We start from the raw sequence: 17,725 nt of genomic DNA, 5'->3' as shown, positions 1-17,725 counted from the left end.
GAATGATTATCAATTTGTTTTGGGATCTAAAATAATGTATAATAGTTTAAGATTCACCGCCAACTTTTTTTATGTGAATAAAGTTTTCTGAAAACACAAATCAAGATTACATAGTTTTCTTCTTTAAACTTTTTCATTTCGTTAAAAAAATCCCTAATAAGTATTATGTTTTTAAAACGGTTTCCTTTTAAATTTAATAACCTTACATATTATATTATTTTTTAACTAAAAGCATCACACGTTTTGCGGTTAAAATGCGTAGTAGTCACCACTATTTAGTTATTTCGTTTAAATAACTACATCCAGTAATGTCTATTAAGATGTTAAATTATTAAAATTGAAAGTGGCCAATAACTAGATTTTATCTCAACAAATGTTTAAGTTCCACAACCTTGTGGAACCTTTCAATATTCTTTCCCCGAAATAATGCTGAATATATGTTAAATTTATATTTCTAAAATCCCAGAGCATTGGCCTACTAGATATGGACTGGTGTTACCTGTTCCTCAAGGCTACAAGTCCTTCTGTAGATTCAGCGGAATTTGGGAGAAACTTTTGAGATTGTTTTTGTATTTTGTTTATTTTGTCAAATTTTATAATAATAATAGAAGTCCTAAGTTTCTTCGACAAAAAATCAACTGATTTGGGCATAATCATAAATATTTGCTAAACTCTTGCTAAGTTGTAACTAACCAAGATCAGAGTTTAGGCTATTCATAAATAAATTCAAACCTTAGTTTTGGGCTCAATCTGTGGTTTAACTATAAACGTAGCAATTGCTGTGTTAAAGTTGTTATTATCACAACCGAATGTCATATTTTATTTTTGTTTGTGAATTGAAAAGCTGAAATTATATCAAATATCAAATAAAAATGTCGATTGACATTGCAATTGACGAAAATATAAATTTTTAGAGGAGTTCAAGTTATTTGGTGTACTGCAAAAAAAAAGAAAAATGTACAAAACACGGTTCGAATCAAGCGACAAGAAGTTTTAGGAATGATATCGTTTGGATAAAGAAATAGTCACATTTTTTAATATTATTATTATATATATACATCCAATTTGAGGAGTGACAGCGCAAAACAACAAGTTTGAAAATATAACAGTATTTTGTTGCGTTGACCTGTCATTTGAAGTATAATTGTAGTAGAATACAACCTTAAACTGGGGTTTTACTAAATACATCAGGGAAATCAACAAGCCTTAAACTATAGATCAAGAAAACGCGACTTAAGTAATTCTCTATGAATACACCCCGTTGTGTTTGAAAATTAGAAATATAAACAAAATGTATGTTTTTTTTCCAATTTCTCATTGATTATTAAGGCAAAACTCAAGAATAAGAAATATAAGGTTAATTTGACTTTCTAGCCAATTTTTTTAAATTTAATTCTCCTGCTCTGTCACATGGAGAAATATATCTGTCAAGTTAAGAAATCGCAGAAATGTTTACAAATTATAAATTGAAGCAATCAGTTGTGGTTATTAAATTATCCTCTTTCACACAATTGAGTTCCCAGATTTATAAACTGGCCCTGCTTTTAAAACTGCCTTACCGACTTGATTTCCAGTGTTAAAAAGAGACAAAATAAAAGGTCGAGAGTAGGAGCAAGACTTAATTTTGTTTTGTCAAATCAATTATAAAAAAAAACTGATTGACCGCCATCGTTTTTGCTGTCTCTTCAAGTAAAACTTTAAAATTTTCTTAAATATAACAATAAATTATATGAAAAACTAACCAACAGATAGCAGAGAATTAAAATTCCTCTTTTAGTAATCAAAAAAACATAAATAAAAACACGAAAGGTAATCAGAATTGTCGTTTTCTGAAAAATAAAAACCAAGATGGTTGACGCAGCAAGGCAAATGCTTGATGAGCTCATGGGACGAAATCGTAACTTGGGTCCTACAGAAAAAGGCAGAAAAGTTAACTGGGATGATCCGGATGTAAGTCGAACTGTGAAACCCTGTGCATTGTTTCAAAGTGTTAAAATCTTTATTTAATTTCAGTTCTGCCAGTATTTTCTGGTGAAATTCTGTCCGCATGATTTGTTTGTGAACACTCGGGCTGACTTGGGTCCATGTCCACGATTGCACGACGAGGAGGCAAAGAAAATGTATGAAAACGCACGTCCTGGTGCTCGAAAGAGGCAATTCGAAGATGACTTTTTACGTTTTTGCAATAACATGTTAAACGAAGTGGATCGAAAGATTCAAAAAGGGCGCCAGCGACTGCTTCTAATGAACAAAACAGAAAATGGCATGCCAGCAGCACCTGTCTACATATCAAAATACCAAGAACAGTTGAATAATTTGAATGCACGTATCAAGAAACTTCTATCGGAGGCAGAGGAAGCAGGTCATAGAGGAGATGTTGACCAGGCACAAGATTTAATGACACTATGTGAACAGTTGAAAGATGAAAAGGAGGCTTTAATAGCACAGCACGATCAAAATAATGTAAATCCAGTGATTGCAAAGACTGCAGAAGCCGGCGAAGACGGGACGTCAGTGTCGCAACCACCAACTACAGAAAAAAAATTGCCCCCTTGGATGCTGGATCTGAATGGTATTCCGGAGAAACAAATGGAAGTTTGCGAAGTTTGTGGGGCTTTTCTAATTGTGGGCGACGCTCAACAGCGAATCGAAGACCATTTAATGGGTAAGCAACATCTGGGTTATTCGAAGCTGCGAAACGCTGTGGAAGAAATGCACGAGAAGCGACAGAAGGAACGTGAAGAAGAGGAAAAACGTCGCGAGGAAGAACGCAAAGTGCGAGGAGATGCCGAGTTTAATCGGGACCGCCGTGGAGGCGGGGATCGTAGGAGGTAAGTGCTGTTAAACTCTGAAAATGAGATTTTTGGGATTCATTTATTCTCTATTGCACAATAAAAATAGGAAGATAGCAAATATGTAAATCATATTCAACTTCGGAAAAAAAGAAAAGCAATTAATATTAACAATTAAAAAATCCATAGATATAGTTACTATGGATACCAAACATAAGGTTATTGTTACCGAATCGAACTTGAACTTATTCTACATGCATCATTACCTGCTTATTGATTTATATTCTGACTTTGTCATGTTTTCTTAAAAACAATTAAAACCTGTCGTCAAAGTGAGGAATCGTTTTGCAGCTAAAGCGTTCCACCTAGCAGTTTGCTGTTGGTGTACTCAATTAATTCACATTTTTGTGTATTCAATTTTTTTTTAAGGATTCACCAATCTAAAAATGTGCTGGGGTTAATACATCTAAACTATCAGAAAGGGACATATGGGTCTCGAATTCAGGCACGCTTCGATGGTACTTGACGGATTTAACACGGGCTTCCCACAATCCACTCAAGTGTGGAGAAGCTGGCGGAATAAAATGTCATTCTTTACCTCGATTTTCAAGGTTTTCAGCGATTTCCTTCCTTTCCTATTGTCCACAACACCAACCGCAGCACTGGAAGTGCTTTTAAACCTAACACCACTTGACACCTTCTCTAAAAAGGTGGCTGCCAACTCATGTGTAAGGCTTAGAGCCACCTCTCAATGGACCAGTAACAATACTGGACATACTACTATTCTAGACAATTTCAGATCTATCCCAGATCGCTTAGACTATTTCACCCCAAAAATGGTATTTGGTAAAAGATTCCATGTGTCCATCCCTTCAAGATCCTCCTAGGAAGAAGAGAGACCCCTGGAAGACGATGCGGTACACTTGTATAATGACGGTTCAAAGACCGATCACGGAGTTGGAAGTGGTATCTTTTCAGAACAACTGAATCTCAGTCTATCCTATGGACTTCCCAATCAATGTAGTGTATTCCAGGCAGAAGTAATGGCGATTAAAGAAGCACTATCCTGGCTCAAAGAAAACGTTACATCTTGCAAGGATATTCGAATCTTCTCAGACAGCAAAGCCGCTCTTAAATCTCTCGCGTCTGTCTCCACAAACTCTCGAACAGTCCTCGATTGTCAATCATCTCTGAATGAGATGACGGAACAGTTTAACATTCACCTCATTTGGGTACCGGGCCACAGAGACATTCCGGGAAATTGCAAAGCCGATGAGCTCGCAAAAAAACGGAACACTTCTGCCTTATAACACTTGCTACATGCAAATATCTTCTCAAGCAATATGCTCTAGAAACAACAAATGCTAGTTGGTCACAAAGTACCACCTGCCTAGCAACCAAGCAAATATGGCCAAGTATTGACTTAAAACGGTCAAAAAGCTTGATATCACTGAGCAGACAAACTATAAGCTCTACAATTGGAGTAATAACGGGACACTGCCTCATAGGAAGACATGCTCTGAGGCTAGGGGTCTACACAAATGACTTCTGTAGAAGCTGCATGGACGAGGAGGAAGAGGAAACAGTCCAACACCTTCTGTGTACATGTCCAGCACTCTCCATTAGTAGGAATTACTTTCTCGGTAATCCCTTCTTCGATAACACCAGTGAACTGGCAACGATTGACACAAAACGTCTCTCTAACTTTATTAAAAGTACAAAATGGTTTGTTTAAATTCATTACTCTCCCATGAGTAACCTCATTAGTGGTATCACAATGGACCCTTGAGGTCTACGTGTGTCAATGACATCTGGACAGTCACTCCAACCTAACCTAACCACCTATTGTCCAGATATTAACATTTTGCTTAGTTCGGAACTAGCACCGGCAAAGTTGTTACCACAATTACTATGGATTGCCAGTAAATCTTCTAAACGCTGCTACAAATGCTTCTGTTGTCAAGTCTGAAACGACTTCTAAATGTTTCTGCTAACAAAATGGTCTATCCATGCAAACTCTTGCAACTGGTAAATTTCCCATCAATTGCTACAACTCTGCTGCCTTTTGCCGGTAACAGGCTGTGCAATGATGTCGCTATTGGAGGCCAGATCTTTTTGCAAAGGCTTTGTAGGATGTCATCATCAATGACTTGATTCCCGACACTTGTGCACCTGCTGCCCCAATTGATGCCAAGAAAGAAGAAGGACCAGAGGATTATGCTCTGGTGGAAATCGGGTCACATCTTATCTTATAAAAATATCCACAATAACTAAATTGTTCTTGATCTCTATAGATTCAAGTATCATGATGATAGCGACTTATGAATGAATTGATGAACCCGGACTTTGAATTTTTTTTTGGTCCCACTATAAAACTACATCTCATCGTCTGGGCAATAAGAGTTTATTTTTAAATAGCCCTCTATTTTGATGACTGTTACTTTGGAAGCTGTCTTTTTTTTTACATTAATCAGTGAAATCTAAAAAATGGACGATACACGTAAAACCTCACCTAAAAAATAGTGATCACAGCATACACAGCAGATTTAAACAAGTGCATAAACCTAGAACCGAAGGCTGCAAAGACGAAAGTGGAACATCATAGTAGAACCGCAGTCAATGCTGAGGATATGGAAAGACCACTGCTGCAGACTTTATAACGGCGACGACGAACTGAATTCCGCTGTCAGGCGGGATGATCCATTCAACGAAGACGACGAAAGCCAACAATCCCATCCTCCCGACTTGGACGAAGTAAAGATTGCCATATCTAAGCTGAAGTCTAACAAAGCTGCTGGAGCGGATGGCTTGAATGCCGATCTCTTTAAAGCAGCTGGAGATAAGTTAGTTAGGACCATACACCAACTTATCTGTAAGATATGGTCGGAAGAAAGCATTCCCGATGAATGGAACCTCAGTATTGTTTGCCCCATCCTGAAAAAAGGAGACCCTCTAAACTGCACCAACTATAGAGGAATTAGTCTACTTAACATCGCTTACAAAATCTTCTCACCGTAATATGTGAACATCTAAAGCCCATAGTCAACAACCTGATAGGTTCTTATCAGTGTGGTTTTAGACCAGGCCACAGACCACGGTCGATCACATATTACCATTACGGCAGATCCTGGAAAAACCTAAGAAAATCAAATCGATACTAAACATCTTTTCATCGATTTTAAGGCCTCATATGACAGCATCTACAGGGACGAGCTGTAGAGAGCCATGTCTAGTTTTGGCATCCCTGCCAAACTCGGCCACCACCTTTCGATGTCAAAAACGGTCTTGTGATGCGCTGCCATGCGATTTTTTTAACATCACATTTGAAGAATAGTGCAGAGCTCTCACGTCAACACTAGAGGCATTATCTTTTAAAAGTCTGTCCAATTACTAGCATATGCTGATGACATTGACATAAATGGAAGAACAAAGCGTGATGTCAACCGGGAGTATTGAGGCAGAGGCGGCAAAAATGGGTTTAACGGTTAATGAGGGCAAAACAAAGTACATGCTGTCGTCAAGAAAGGACCTACAACACCGACGTCTTGATCAAAACGTCATCATCGACAGAAGTAACTTTGAGGTAGTCAAGGACTCCGTATACCTAGGCTCCGCTCTAAAAGCAGAAAACAACATAAGCGCTGAGATTAAGCGACGAATAATTCTTGCTGTTTCTTTGGGCTAGAAAGCAATTGAGTGGCATAGTCCTCTCTCGAAGGACGAAAGTGTCGCTATATTAGACTCTTATCATCCCTGTCGTTATACGGGCAGTTCTTCATGTGATCTACGGTCCCGTATGCATCGAAGCGGATTGGAGAAGAAGATGGAACGACGAGCTGTACGGGCTGAACACCGACGTTGACTTATTTAGAAGGGAAAAGTCCAACGACTAAGATGGCTGGGTCACGTAGATCGCATGGAAACCAATGCTCTGGCCCGGAAAGTCTTCCAATCCACGCCGCTTTTGCTTTGCCGTTGCGGCAGATGACGTCTTGTTCGGTTCCGCCTTCGATGGAAACGATGCTTCCAAGGTATTGAAAGCTCTCCACTTTTTCCACCGGTTGATCCATCCTATGTTGCTTTAATAATAGCAATTAGTTTTTCTGGGATGCCCCTTCTGTGTAAAGCTTACCAGGTATACTCCCTGTTAACGCTATCAAAGGCGGTCTCGAAGTCTATGAACAGGTGGGTTGGTGATCGATATTCAACGCACTATTCAATAATGATCCGCAGGGTGTTACATGATCAATACAGGAGGATCCAGAGCGGAATCCTGCTTGTTCGGCATCGAGTGTGGCTTCAAGGTATTCTCTGAAGCGTTCCAGTTAGAACGCAAATTCCTCTCCACTTTGTAAGAGCTTGACGATTCTTCCACTCATCGATAGTCCAGGCTTCTTTTATGAGCGGATAAAGCAGTTTGCTTTTGTAAAAGCCCTTAACTGTTTTTTTGTTCGTTGTTCCTTGCGCAAGATTCTTATGAAAGCCAAGTTTTGTTGCTTCCTTCTTTCCGTCCGACTTCTGTCAGCACCTGAAATGAAAACATTTTCCACAACATTCCAATGGTGTTCGATGTGGGATCCTTTAGTCTGGCGATGTTGAATTTGGGGCCTTGTGTTATTCCGTTGGATCTTCGAACCTCTCACCATTATCATTGTTATTAGCGAAACCACGAACACGCATCACAACAACAATTGTAAAATCTTAACTGAAACGTCAACTTGTAGTTGTATTCTCTAATCTGAATCGAAACTTTATAAGCAATAACAATAAGACCATGCTAAAAATTCAAGATATTGAATGAAACAAGTTTAGGTAAATAACAAAAGAAAAACAAAAATTAAATAACTTAGAAAACAAATTTCTTTGAATATTTGACTATAACCACTTTATTGTTACTTTTATTTTATTTCAAAGGGACTTTCGTGACAGGAGAGGCTATTCCCGAGAACGAGGCGGTGGTCACCGCGATCGTTACCCAGATCGTAGACGCGATGACAGATGTAAATATCCCCATAATTATTATCGTTTTTAATTTCTTCCATTTTATTATTATATTTGTTTATTTTAGATTCTTCCAAATCACACAGACGATCGCGATCTCGAAGTCCCAGTCGTCACAGTCACAGCCACAGTCACAGTCATAGTCACAGTAATAGTCACAGTCGCACAAGTCGCAGCCGTAGTAGGAGCCACAGTAGTCGCAAGTAAATTTTGCAGGAATATTCTACCAACCAGTAGTATCCCTATGTGCTTCTGTTTCAACAATCATCTCTCCAAAGACGTACCCCTTAAAACATCAAACGAGGTACCCCAAAACAAAAAATAAACAAATTTAACGAAAAACTGTTTACAGTTACTTATCCAAAACCAATTTCTCGAAGGTGAGTTCAATTTGTCAATTATCCAAATTGATAAATGTTATTTTTTCTATAAGCTAGTTAGGACAATTTTTAGTGCTTAAAAAAAACAAAGAAAACGTAAATATTTTTTAAACTTAATCTCCACTACATCACCACCATGACTACCAAAATCAAAACCAAAATCAACCAATCAACTCTATCTCCTTTATGATTGTCTTTCCACAAAATGATAATCTATTTAAAAATAAAAAAGAAATGTAGAATTTTTGTTGGTCAACTGTCCAGGTTGGTGTATCGTCATAAAATCATTGTACAATTACAATTTAAATAGGATTTAGAACTTGTGTGTTTTTATCTACTTTCGGCTGTGAATCGAGATATAGAGAAACAGGGACAATGTGTGTATAGAGTAATTGGGAATCATAAATATAAAGGTATTTGCACTTTAACAACTTTTTAATCTTAAATTGCTTTTAAATTGTTAAAACTACTAAACTAAAGGTTTTGCGCGCAACCGCAACGAGAGTTCGTCCATTCGTTTATGGTTTCCTTCCTTTGCACCAGTACACAAATTTCCAGAACCGAGCTACTATAAATTAACAAATGAGGTACATTTGTGTTAAAATCACACATTTCATCTCAATCGATGAGTGTGTTTTCTTATTTTTTTATTTTATTTTAGTTACTTATGATTTTTTTTGTTGTTGTTTGTTTTGAGAAAGCTTTTCAAAAAGCAAAAAAAAAAACAAAAATAAAATCCTCTCTTGTGCGTGTCTTAAAGCCACCAGACGACGAATTGAACGAATCGAATCGAATCGAAAGGGGCCAGGGCAAGGAAGATGTGTTGACACTGAAAAAAAAACATTCACACACATCATCTTTGTGGTCAATGTGCCAAATATGATTTATGAGAGGTAATTGCTAAATACCCAAACATTTATTTAATCAAATCAATCTAAAGCAACTAGAGATCGATCGTAATTAACCGACGACGCTCGTTTCAAAACGGTGAAGATCGCTAGCTCCACGATGTCAGTTATTGACTGTTTAAAAAAGGGCATATTTTCTAAAATATCCTTGATCTTGATACAAACGAAAAAAGGTAATTTACGAATTAAAAAAAATGCAATGCATCAATATTTTTCTGTTATTATCGGTTGTGGTTCTAAGAGGAGTTCTTTGGTTCTAAAAAAAAGCTAACTAGATTGAAATGACACAAAACGAGGTAATTTTTTTTATTAAATCACAATTGAATAATTTTGTTCAGAGAAGAATGAAAGATGTGTTGCCCCAAAAAACCAAATAATGAGGTAATTTTTTCTTGTTGATTCATTGTTTTTCTCTTAGATTAAGCGCGTACAACATTTTATATTTTTTTTTTAAATGGGTTGTTAGTGCTTGGAGGTATTCATAAAAACAGTAATTTGAGTGTTAAATTACTGCATAGGTGACTTAAGACTGGTAAACTGTTCAAGCTTAAACTGTTCTTCTTGAAAAAAAAGAAGAAAAATGGTCCATGTACTTTGAAGATGTTTATAGCGATAGAAAATTGAGTGCATGAACAGCTTACTAATCTGAATGCAGCCATAAAAGCTGGAAATTTGGAAAATAAACAGAAGTAATCTCCCGCAATTATTTACTTTTAACATTCCAGTACCTTACATAGACTAATAAGTTTCACCCGATTAAATATTCGAAATTGAGTATAAGGATAAAATCATGTAATTTAATTTAATATTTTTGGAAAAGATAGTAATCAACGTAACAAGAACATATTAACAATAATAAAATATAAGACGAATGTGTTTTTAATATATTTAAAATAAATTATGTGCTACTCTATTGATTGTAACTTCTTAGGGGTGATTATACAAAAGTTTGGTAACTCAATGCCATTTACCAATTTATTCAAAGTCTTATTATATTTTATTGAGATTACAATTTATTTTAAAACAATGAAAAGACCTTTATTTAGTCACCCAATTTCAGTTCTTCATTTTAAATACACGTTATTAAAAAAACACAATTAGTTCTTAAAACGTCAGTCCTTTGGTATGTCACAAACCGAAAACCAACAATTAAGTGAATGTCTATTAACATTATCATTAATTCGAGAAAACTTATCAATTTACTACAATCTGTGATGTACAAAGTTTAATATATACTGACGGACAAAACAATAACACCAGTAGGGATGCCTTAACAATTAACTCTCTCTCTCTTTAAAATGAAGACGTTTTTTGTGTAAATGATCGTTGATAAACTTTAAACTTTTGACTCAAGCAAAAAAAAATAAAGAATAAACAGTTGTATTATGGTCAAAAAGTAAACAAACATAAAACAAATTTATTAGAGGTGGATGAAACAATAAGACCAGGTTTAAATTATTATGATTTTAATAAAATATTTAACACAATTCTTTTAATTATAAAGAGAATTCACAAGAAAATAGAAAAAATGGATCGCGGAGTACATTGCACTCAAACCATGAGGGAAATTATCCTCAAACAGGTGCAAGATAGAAAGTCGCTGCGGGAAATGGCCAAAATAATTGGGAGATCCAAGACATGTGTGTATAATGCAATACAGCGCCAAAAAACCAACGCAAAAACAGGCATACCACGGGAAACATCCCAAAAACTTGATGCTCAAATTAAACGTTTATCTAAGAAGGACCCGTTTAAGTCTTCTGTGGATATTAAAAAGGAACTAGACTTGCCTATCTGTGAAAGAACAGTTAGGAGACGACTTGAGGAGTAGCATCTTGTACCACTTCTTACCAGAAGACCCCGACAGAATAGAATAAAATTCGCCAAAGATCGTTTAAATTGGGTAAGCCCAGGTAATGGACAATAATGGCGAAACATTCTATGGTCCGACGAAACGAAAGTAAATTTAGTTGGATCAGACGGTAAGAGATGGGTACGACGACGTCCACAAAAAGCTGCACATCAACAACAGTATACTACGAAAACGGTAAAGCACGGAGTTGGAAACATCATGGTGTGGGGATTTTTTTTGTGGTACGGCGGGGTAGGTCCAATTAATCGTAGCCGTTGAGGTGGAAGTTCATGCATCTCGAAAAGCCAAAAACTGGGTAGAAGAGAAAATGATTGATGTAGTGGCCTAGCCTTCTCAGTCTCCAGATTTAAACCGTTTGGAAAACTTATGGGCCATTGTTAAAAAAGCACTCGCTGGGAAAAACTCAAGAAATAATGAAGATTTGTAGAACAACTTTCAAAAAGTTTGGTTTGCAATACCACAAAGTAACTGCAGCAAACTTGTGGAGTCAATGCCAAATAGAGTCCAAGATGTGTTGTAAAACAAGAGTTATAGCACAAAATACTAACAACCAATTGTGGAACGTATCAAAAACACAAACAAAATAATTTATTACATAAATGGTCCTATTGTTTTGTCCATTAAAACATAACCTTTTTTTCTTTATTTTCTGTTTTAGTAAGTAAGTATACATTTTGGAAAAATTTAATGAATTAATTTACAATTTTCACTTATAATATATATCAAATAAAATAAAAAAATTGTTGTCAAAAACAAAAAATTTAAGTTTTTTGCGTGTTACTAAGAACTATAAAAAATGTCCTATTGTTTTGTCCATCACTTTATACTACAACAGTTATAATACTGTGTTCTCCACTTTATTTAACAAAATAAGAAATTTTGTGTTCAGTTTCATTCATCCAGTTCGTTGTGTGTTATTTAATTTTAAAATTCGAGCAAAATATAGTCGACTCAATGTCAAATCCCACTTTGAATTTTAATGATGGAATAAAGTTAGTTGCGGGTTGCACAATTTGACGGCCACCATAACTGTACCACAGTTTGAGTTATGTTTGTTGTCTACACACTAAACCAGTCGTTATTTTTTTGTTAATCTAAAGTTTATTTTTGTTTATTCATATTAAACTTTGATTTGTTAAAATGTAGTTTGTTGATATTCGAAATTACAAAAAAAAATTAGTCCTGATTATAATCTCAAATTTTGTCCCATGGCATCAGTCCTGTGTTAGGCATATTGTTATTGTTCTTCTTTCATGATTATTAGTCCTTTTAAGATGAATATTGTTAGATTTTGTTTATATTTTTTGTTGATAACTTAGAAATATTTAGCAAAACTATGTGAAAGTAGTAAAAGATAAGTGAATAACGTTACGTTAAATTTCAAAGGTCTTTTTTGAAAACTGATTCTATATTCTATCCCAGTAAAACATATTCATAATTATTTTCAATTGTTACTAAGTGATTTTAAGTGATCATTATTAAATCCTTTGATAATTGTACTAATTTGCATTAACTTTTATTACAATACTTTCAAAACTGTGTATAACATGCATCAGAACTACGAGTATGTTACCTCGTCAGTCAAATTCTGAAATTATTAAATATCTTACAATGTGCTCAAAAAAGTGACTGGCCCGATTGGAAACAATATATAAATTAGATTAGTTAAGTTTGAGTTCAAACTTTCGTTAACAAAATATCCTCAAAATTTACCTAACTTTTGTATAATCATCCTTACCGTTAATGTTAAGTCTCAAAAAAGTAAGAATCTACATCACTTGTATTGAAGAGTGCAAAATTAAATAATTTCATCTTCTCTCTGCTTTAATGCCTGTTGTTATCTTGTTGAAATTATACCTTAACTCTTCTGCGTGGACATTGAGCAGGCCAATGCCGTTTTCAGCGAATGGTCACTTCAAAAAGGAACTGATTCGTGACAGTGTATTTCATTATCTAGCTTGTTTTTGAGAATACAATTTTTTCTCAAATTCAATACAAGGACAAGAAATCATATATTCATTCATAGCGTGTCTTATACAAGTGATCAAGGCTCTATTAAATGTTGCATGATTTTACATCAAATTTTTCCGAAGTTGATGTTTTAATATACTTGAATAAGGCTTTAAGTTCTATTCAATAAATACGGAAGAATGCCGACATCATCATTAAGACGGTTGCTATTTTGAATTACTATTGTTGTCTTTGAATAATTTTTTTCCTGATGGAAAAATCGTATTTTCTTTATTCAAAAAGATACCATCCTTAAATTTTTTCATGGCATCTACGTTTTTAAGATCGTATTGAATATAATCGTGGATGAAATTCAAATTCAGCAAAGCAAAAACTTGCTTAAATGGTTAATAAATTCCCATCTAAAAAATAAAGCTGATATTCGAAATGACAGGAAACATTGTTTGACTGTTGAGCTATGATTTTGTCTAGCAATACATTATGCGTCATCAGGAAAGCAACTTCCTTGCTCAATAATTCTAAGTCAAATAAAAGACAATTTTTCAAACATTTTTTACTTGATTGAACTTCGGTCATCAGGTTAGCAAAGAACATTTTGTATATTCATCTTTTATGACTTTTTATCAATGAAATTATTTCTAATCTTATAATATTTAAAATAAATTAAATATTTTTTAACAAATCTAACCATGTGTCAATCTTGACGTGTAGATACTGACCTCATAGATGAGATTGAAGAGTGGCCGTACAATTTTCCAATGTAATCCAAAGAAGTGGTTGACCAATCACGCCTGATACCTATTGGCTATTGGTTCCTTTTTTAGTTGGTATAGTGTTTTCCAGACTCGTAAACTTTACGAGTTATTCACTAGTTGCCATTACAGTCCCTGGCCATATTATTAGACGCACTTTAAATTTTATGCAAAATCTTAATTTCAAGCTATTTTAATCAGGTTTTCGAATATTGTAATGCATTTAAATTATTTTGTATGCAGAATATAAGCTTCTTAATAGAAATAAAGCTACAGATTTAAAGAATTTTAATTAAATTAATATTTTTAGTTTTGTAATTTTTGTCAATATTTTGTTGAACCTCCTTTTGCTTTAATAAGAGCCTCAATTCTGCACGGCATACTGTCAATGCATGATTTGACTGTTTCCTGCATTTGTGGGTGGTGATTCCACACGTGAACTACTCTTTCAATAAGTGGCCGCATCTTAAGCTACTTCCCTTTTCATCAGCTCCCACACGTTTTAATTGGGTTCATATCAGGACTGTTTCCCGGCCAGTTCAAAAGAGGGATGTTTTCTTTCTTTAAATAAGTTTTTATGGACCGGGCTGTGTGGCATGGAGCTCCATCTTGCATACAAATGTAACCATACATCCATTCTTGCGTAAAATCTAATAAAAATTCTGCAGTGCGTCTAATAATATGGCCAGGGACTGTATATTGAAGTCACTTCCACTTTGGCCCTCAACCTGTTATTATATACTAACAACCCGAACAATGTGGATCGGAGTATTTTTACGTTGACATACCTTTATTTGCTAGATACTAACAACATTTTTAAAATGAGGAAAAAGCAGTTTCAAGATTTGTTTTGTGAATGTTTATTATAAAAAAGTATAACACTCACAGGTTCCATAATTATGTTAACCCAACACTACCATCATCAAATCATAAATGTTGAATTTTAATATTTGTCCTTCTGAAGATCATGGAAATTAAAAGAACTCTAGAACATATGCTTTCGTTTTAAATCGAAGCGCATTCCCAATTGAGTCAGAGAGACTTGAACCTTTCCCTTATCTCCTAGATGTGCTTTAAAAACAGCATTTTCTATCTCTTCGGTCTAAGCATTTCTCTCGGGTTAAATGCTTCTGTCAAACTCGTTCTCTAATCAGCATTGGAAAATTTTATAACATCCTTAAGTGTTCTTACCTAAATGAACAGGAATTCAGATATCACGGAAGAACATTTATTTGTCATCGACGAATTGCTCCTTGAGACATATATCGATTTTTCTCAAGCCATGTTATTTTCAATATGCAAAATGAGTTAAAATTAAATGCACTATTAAGCGGAATTATAGAACAGCAAACTTTAAAAAAATCGAAAACAGTACAACGTGATATGTCTTACGCAAGTTCTTTTTTCCACTGATAGGGTATAATAAAAATGAGAACAATGCATACAAAAAGTCGTATAAGAATAAAAAAGACCAATAATTATATTCAGCTTATGGGGATGTGCTAATCTGATGACGCACAGTGTATGTGCTTATTTTTCTTCCAAAAACCGTATTTCTTAAAAATGAGTTTTAAGTCTTTACGATATTTTTTGTATATATTTTTTTTATTATGTTTACGAAATATTTGCCAATGCCCCAAATTTTTTACTTTACTCTCCAATTCATCCAATTCAAAGGAATTATTACAAAATTTACTGAAACTCAAAACATTCTTAACTTTTTTCACATTAATATATTAAGATTAAACATATTTTCAACTACTTCTACCGTCTTTATACTCATTTCGTGAGATTTAAACATAAGAATTAAAAAATAAATGAAAATCTCCACAAATACCTACTCCACTTGGCACATGTGTTGTTTTTTGGGGTCTTAATCAATAATATAGTCCTTGATAAAAACCTTTTATTTTGTCTAGATATTATTCTCTATGATTAATTAATCTTACAGAAAAGCAACCAAGCAAATAACCAATGCCGGGCGGCCCCACACCACACATCAATATCAAACAGGTAAACGAACAAAATGTTAATCCCATAAAACCACACAGCCTCTTAAAATCAGGACAACAAAGGACTATATTTCTACAAAATTCAAAACCTAACCCGACTCTATCAACTCTATATACAAAAAAGAAAAATAATACATACGCACGGCTAGAAAGGATCTCAATATTAGATGTAGCTGTACTGCTAGTCCACCACAACATCCTGAAACTGCAAAATGAAGGTGATGCTTGTTTTTTTTTTGTTTGTAAATGAATTATAAATTTTTCAATTTTAAAATTTAGTTTTTTGATTAATTAGAAATAATTAAAAAAAATAAATAAATATTAAATAAAATGATTAAAACATTTCATCGGTAAAACAAAAAGTGCGGTAGTAATTGTTTTAAAACAAAGCTATACCTATATTATTTTATTTTTATGAATCTAAATTATCACTTTTATAATAATAATAATAACAATTCAAAAGAAAACAAATAAAATAATAATCCAAAATTCACGTTTGGTAGTGGGAATAAAGTATTTATTCCAATAATTATACAAATGTTGTTTTATTTCAAATGGTAATTCATTTTTATTTAAAATTGAATTTTTAAAATCCTTGTGCCTCCATCACCAGGGTATGATCTTATCACTGCTTAAGATTTAAAAGAAATGCCCTCGAAAGCCTTAAAAAACTCCACTTTATAATAAACGCATGTTTTAAACAAAGGTATGTACCACATCATTGGAAGTCACTTTTTTTTCCTAAACATGGTAAGCAACCAACGGGAAAGCCCAATAATAGAAGAAAGACAACTTAATCCGAACTATCAGCTTTGATTTAGAATTTAACATTCAACGATAAACTAAGTCTATACATCGAATTACGGGTGTGGTAAAGGCACTTGAAAAAAAATGTATAGGAATATTCCAAGGTAGTACAGGGTCGGTTAAAAAGATGGGCCCGGCAAAAAGATCTTCCATATTTTAAAAGGCAATGGCAAAAAAATAAACAATTTTTAAGAATTTTATAAATTAAATACTATGCCATTTTACATTAAATAAAATTATTACTTAGTTTAAAAGATTACCATTATCTATATATAGCTCTGTATTACGAAATGCTGAAATCTTTCGTTAGAAAACAGTTTTAAAAAACTGGATAGTTAAGAAAATAGAAGCTGGTGTACCGAAATTAAGTGTTCTAGGACCAACTTTGTCTCTTATATGCAATGGATATTTCAGTTAATAACAACGGAATTATTATTGGACCCAGAAAGGACCGTTGCAAATGCGTTTGTATCAGCGGGCATAGTATGACTCTTTCGATTGAAGTCAAAACTTCGACAAGTATTTTTGACATGGTTTTCTGTGCAATTCCAGCGGTCTTGTCACCACCGATTTGGTTTTGGTAACCTCCTGTTGAAAAAGTATTCAATGCTTCTGTCATTTTGTCTTCTGCAAGAAGATGATAGCTTTTAATAAAGCTAAACCAAAAGTATATATTTTTCGTTAAGAATGCGTTCGAATGTTCTACCATATATATAGGGCAATTTTTTAAAAGATATAAGAAAGTTTTCCAAAAGAAACATACAATTCAGAAAAATGCATGAATTCTTTATTTCAGTGGATAGTACGGTCCATACAATTTAATGCTCGAAGATTATTTCATGCTAATTTTGACCTTGACTGCGGCTCAAATGTCCAACTTTGGCATACTCTTTCCAATATTTCGGCCGGTATCTCACGAATAAATTCTTTAATGTTGTCTTCCAATGCGTCAATTGAAGCCGGCTTGTCTGTATAGACATGAGCTTTAACATAGCCCCACAAAAACTAGTCTAAAGACGTTATCTAGGTGGCCAATTGAGAGGTGCCGCACGTGACATAAGCCCTCAGAGAACCCATTAACCAAAAACTTTACGTCTCAGTAGGTCGTTCGGCTTCAATTCTTGCACCAGCTGTATTTTGAAAGGCATCACACCTAAATCCTTCCACAAAATTTTACACGTTGTTCGCACTCTACGTAAGCGTGTTGGTGTTGGTGGTTAATGTCCAAA

The 17,725-nt window shown here is 34.4% G+C and overlaps 1 protein-coding gene across 1 annotated transcript; it reads left to right on the top strand.

Moving 5' to 3' along the window:
* Positions 1-1,600: 1,600 nt before the first annotated feature.
* On the top strand, positions 1,601-16,180 carry LOC129945707 (luc7-like protein 3). The gene is made up of 6 exons (XM_056055570.1): positions 1,601-1,689; positions 1,749-1,950; positions 2,014-2,831; positions 7,707-7,792; positions 7,861-8,173; positions 15,629-16,180. The coding sequence occupies exons 2-5, from the start codon at positions 1,849-1,851 to the stop codon at positions 7,998-8,000; spliced, it is 1,146 nt and encodes a 381-aa protein (XP_055911545.1). The 5' UTR covers positions 1,601-1,689; positions 1,749-1,848; the 3' UTR covers positions 8,001-8,173; positions 15,629-16,180.
* The last annotated feature ends 1,545 nt before the right edge of the window (positions 16,181-17,725 follow it).

Source organism: Eupeodes corollae, chromosome 2, assembly GCF_945859685.1.
Source record: "Eupeodes corollae chromosome 2, idEupCoro1.1, whole genome shotgun sequence".
NCBI classification, from domain to species: domain Eukaryota; kingdom Metazoa; phylum Arthropoda; class Insecta; order Diptera; family Syrphidae; genus Eupeodes; species Eupeodes corollae.
Note: the sequence above shows the minus strand (reverse complement) of the source record. Positions and strands in the feature narration are given on the sequence as shown.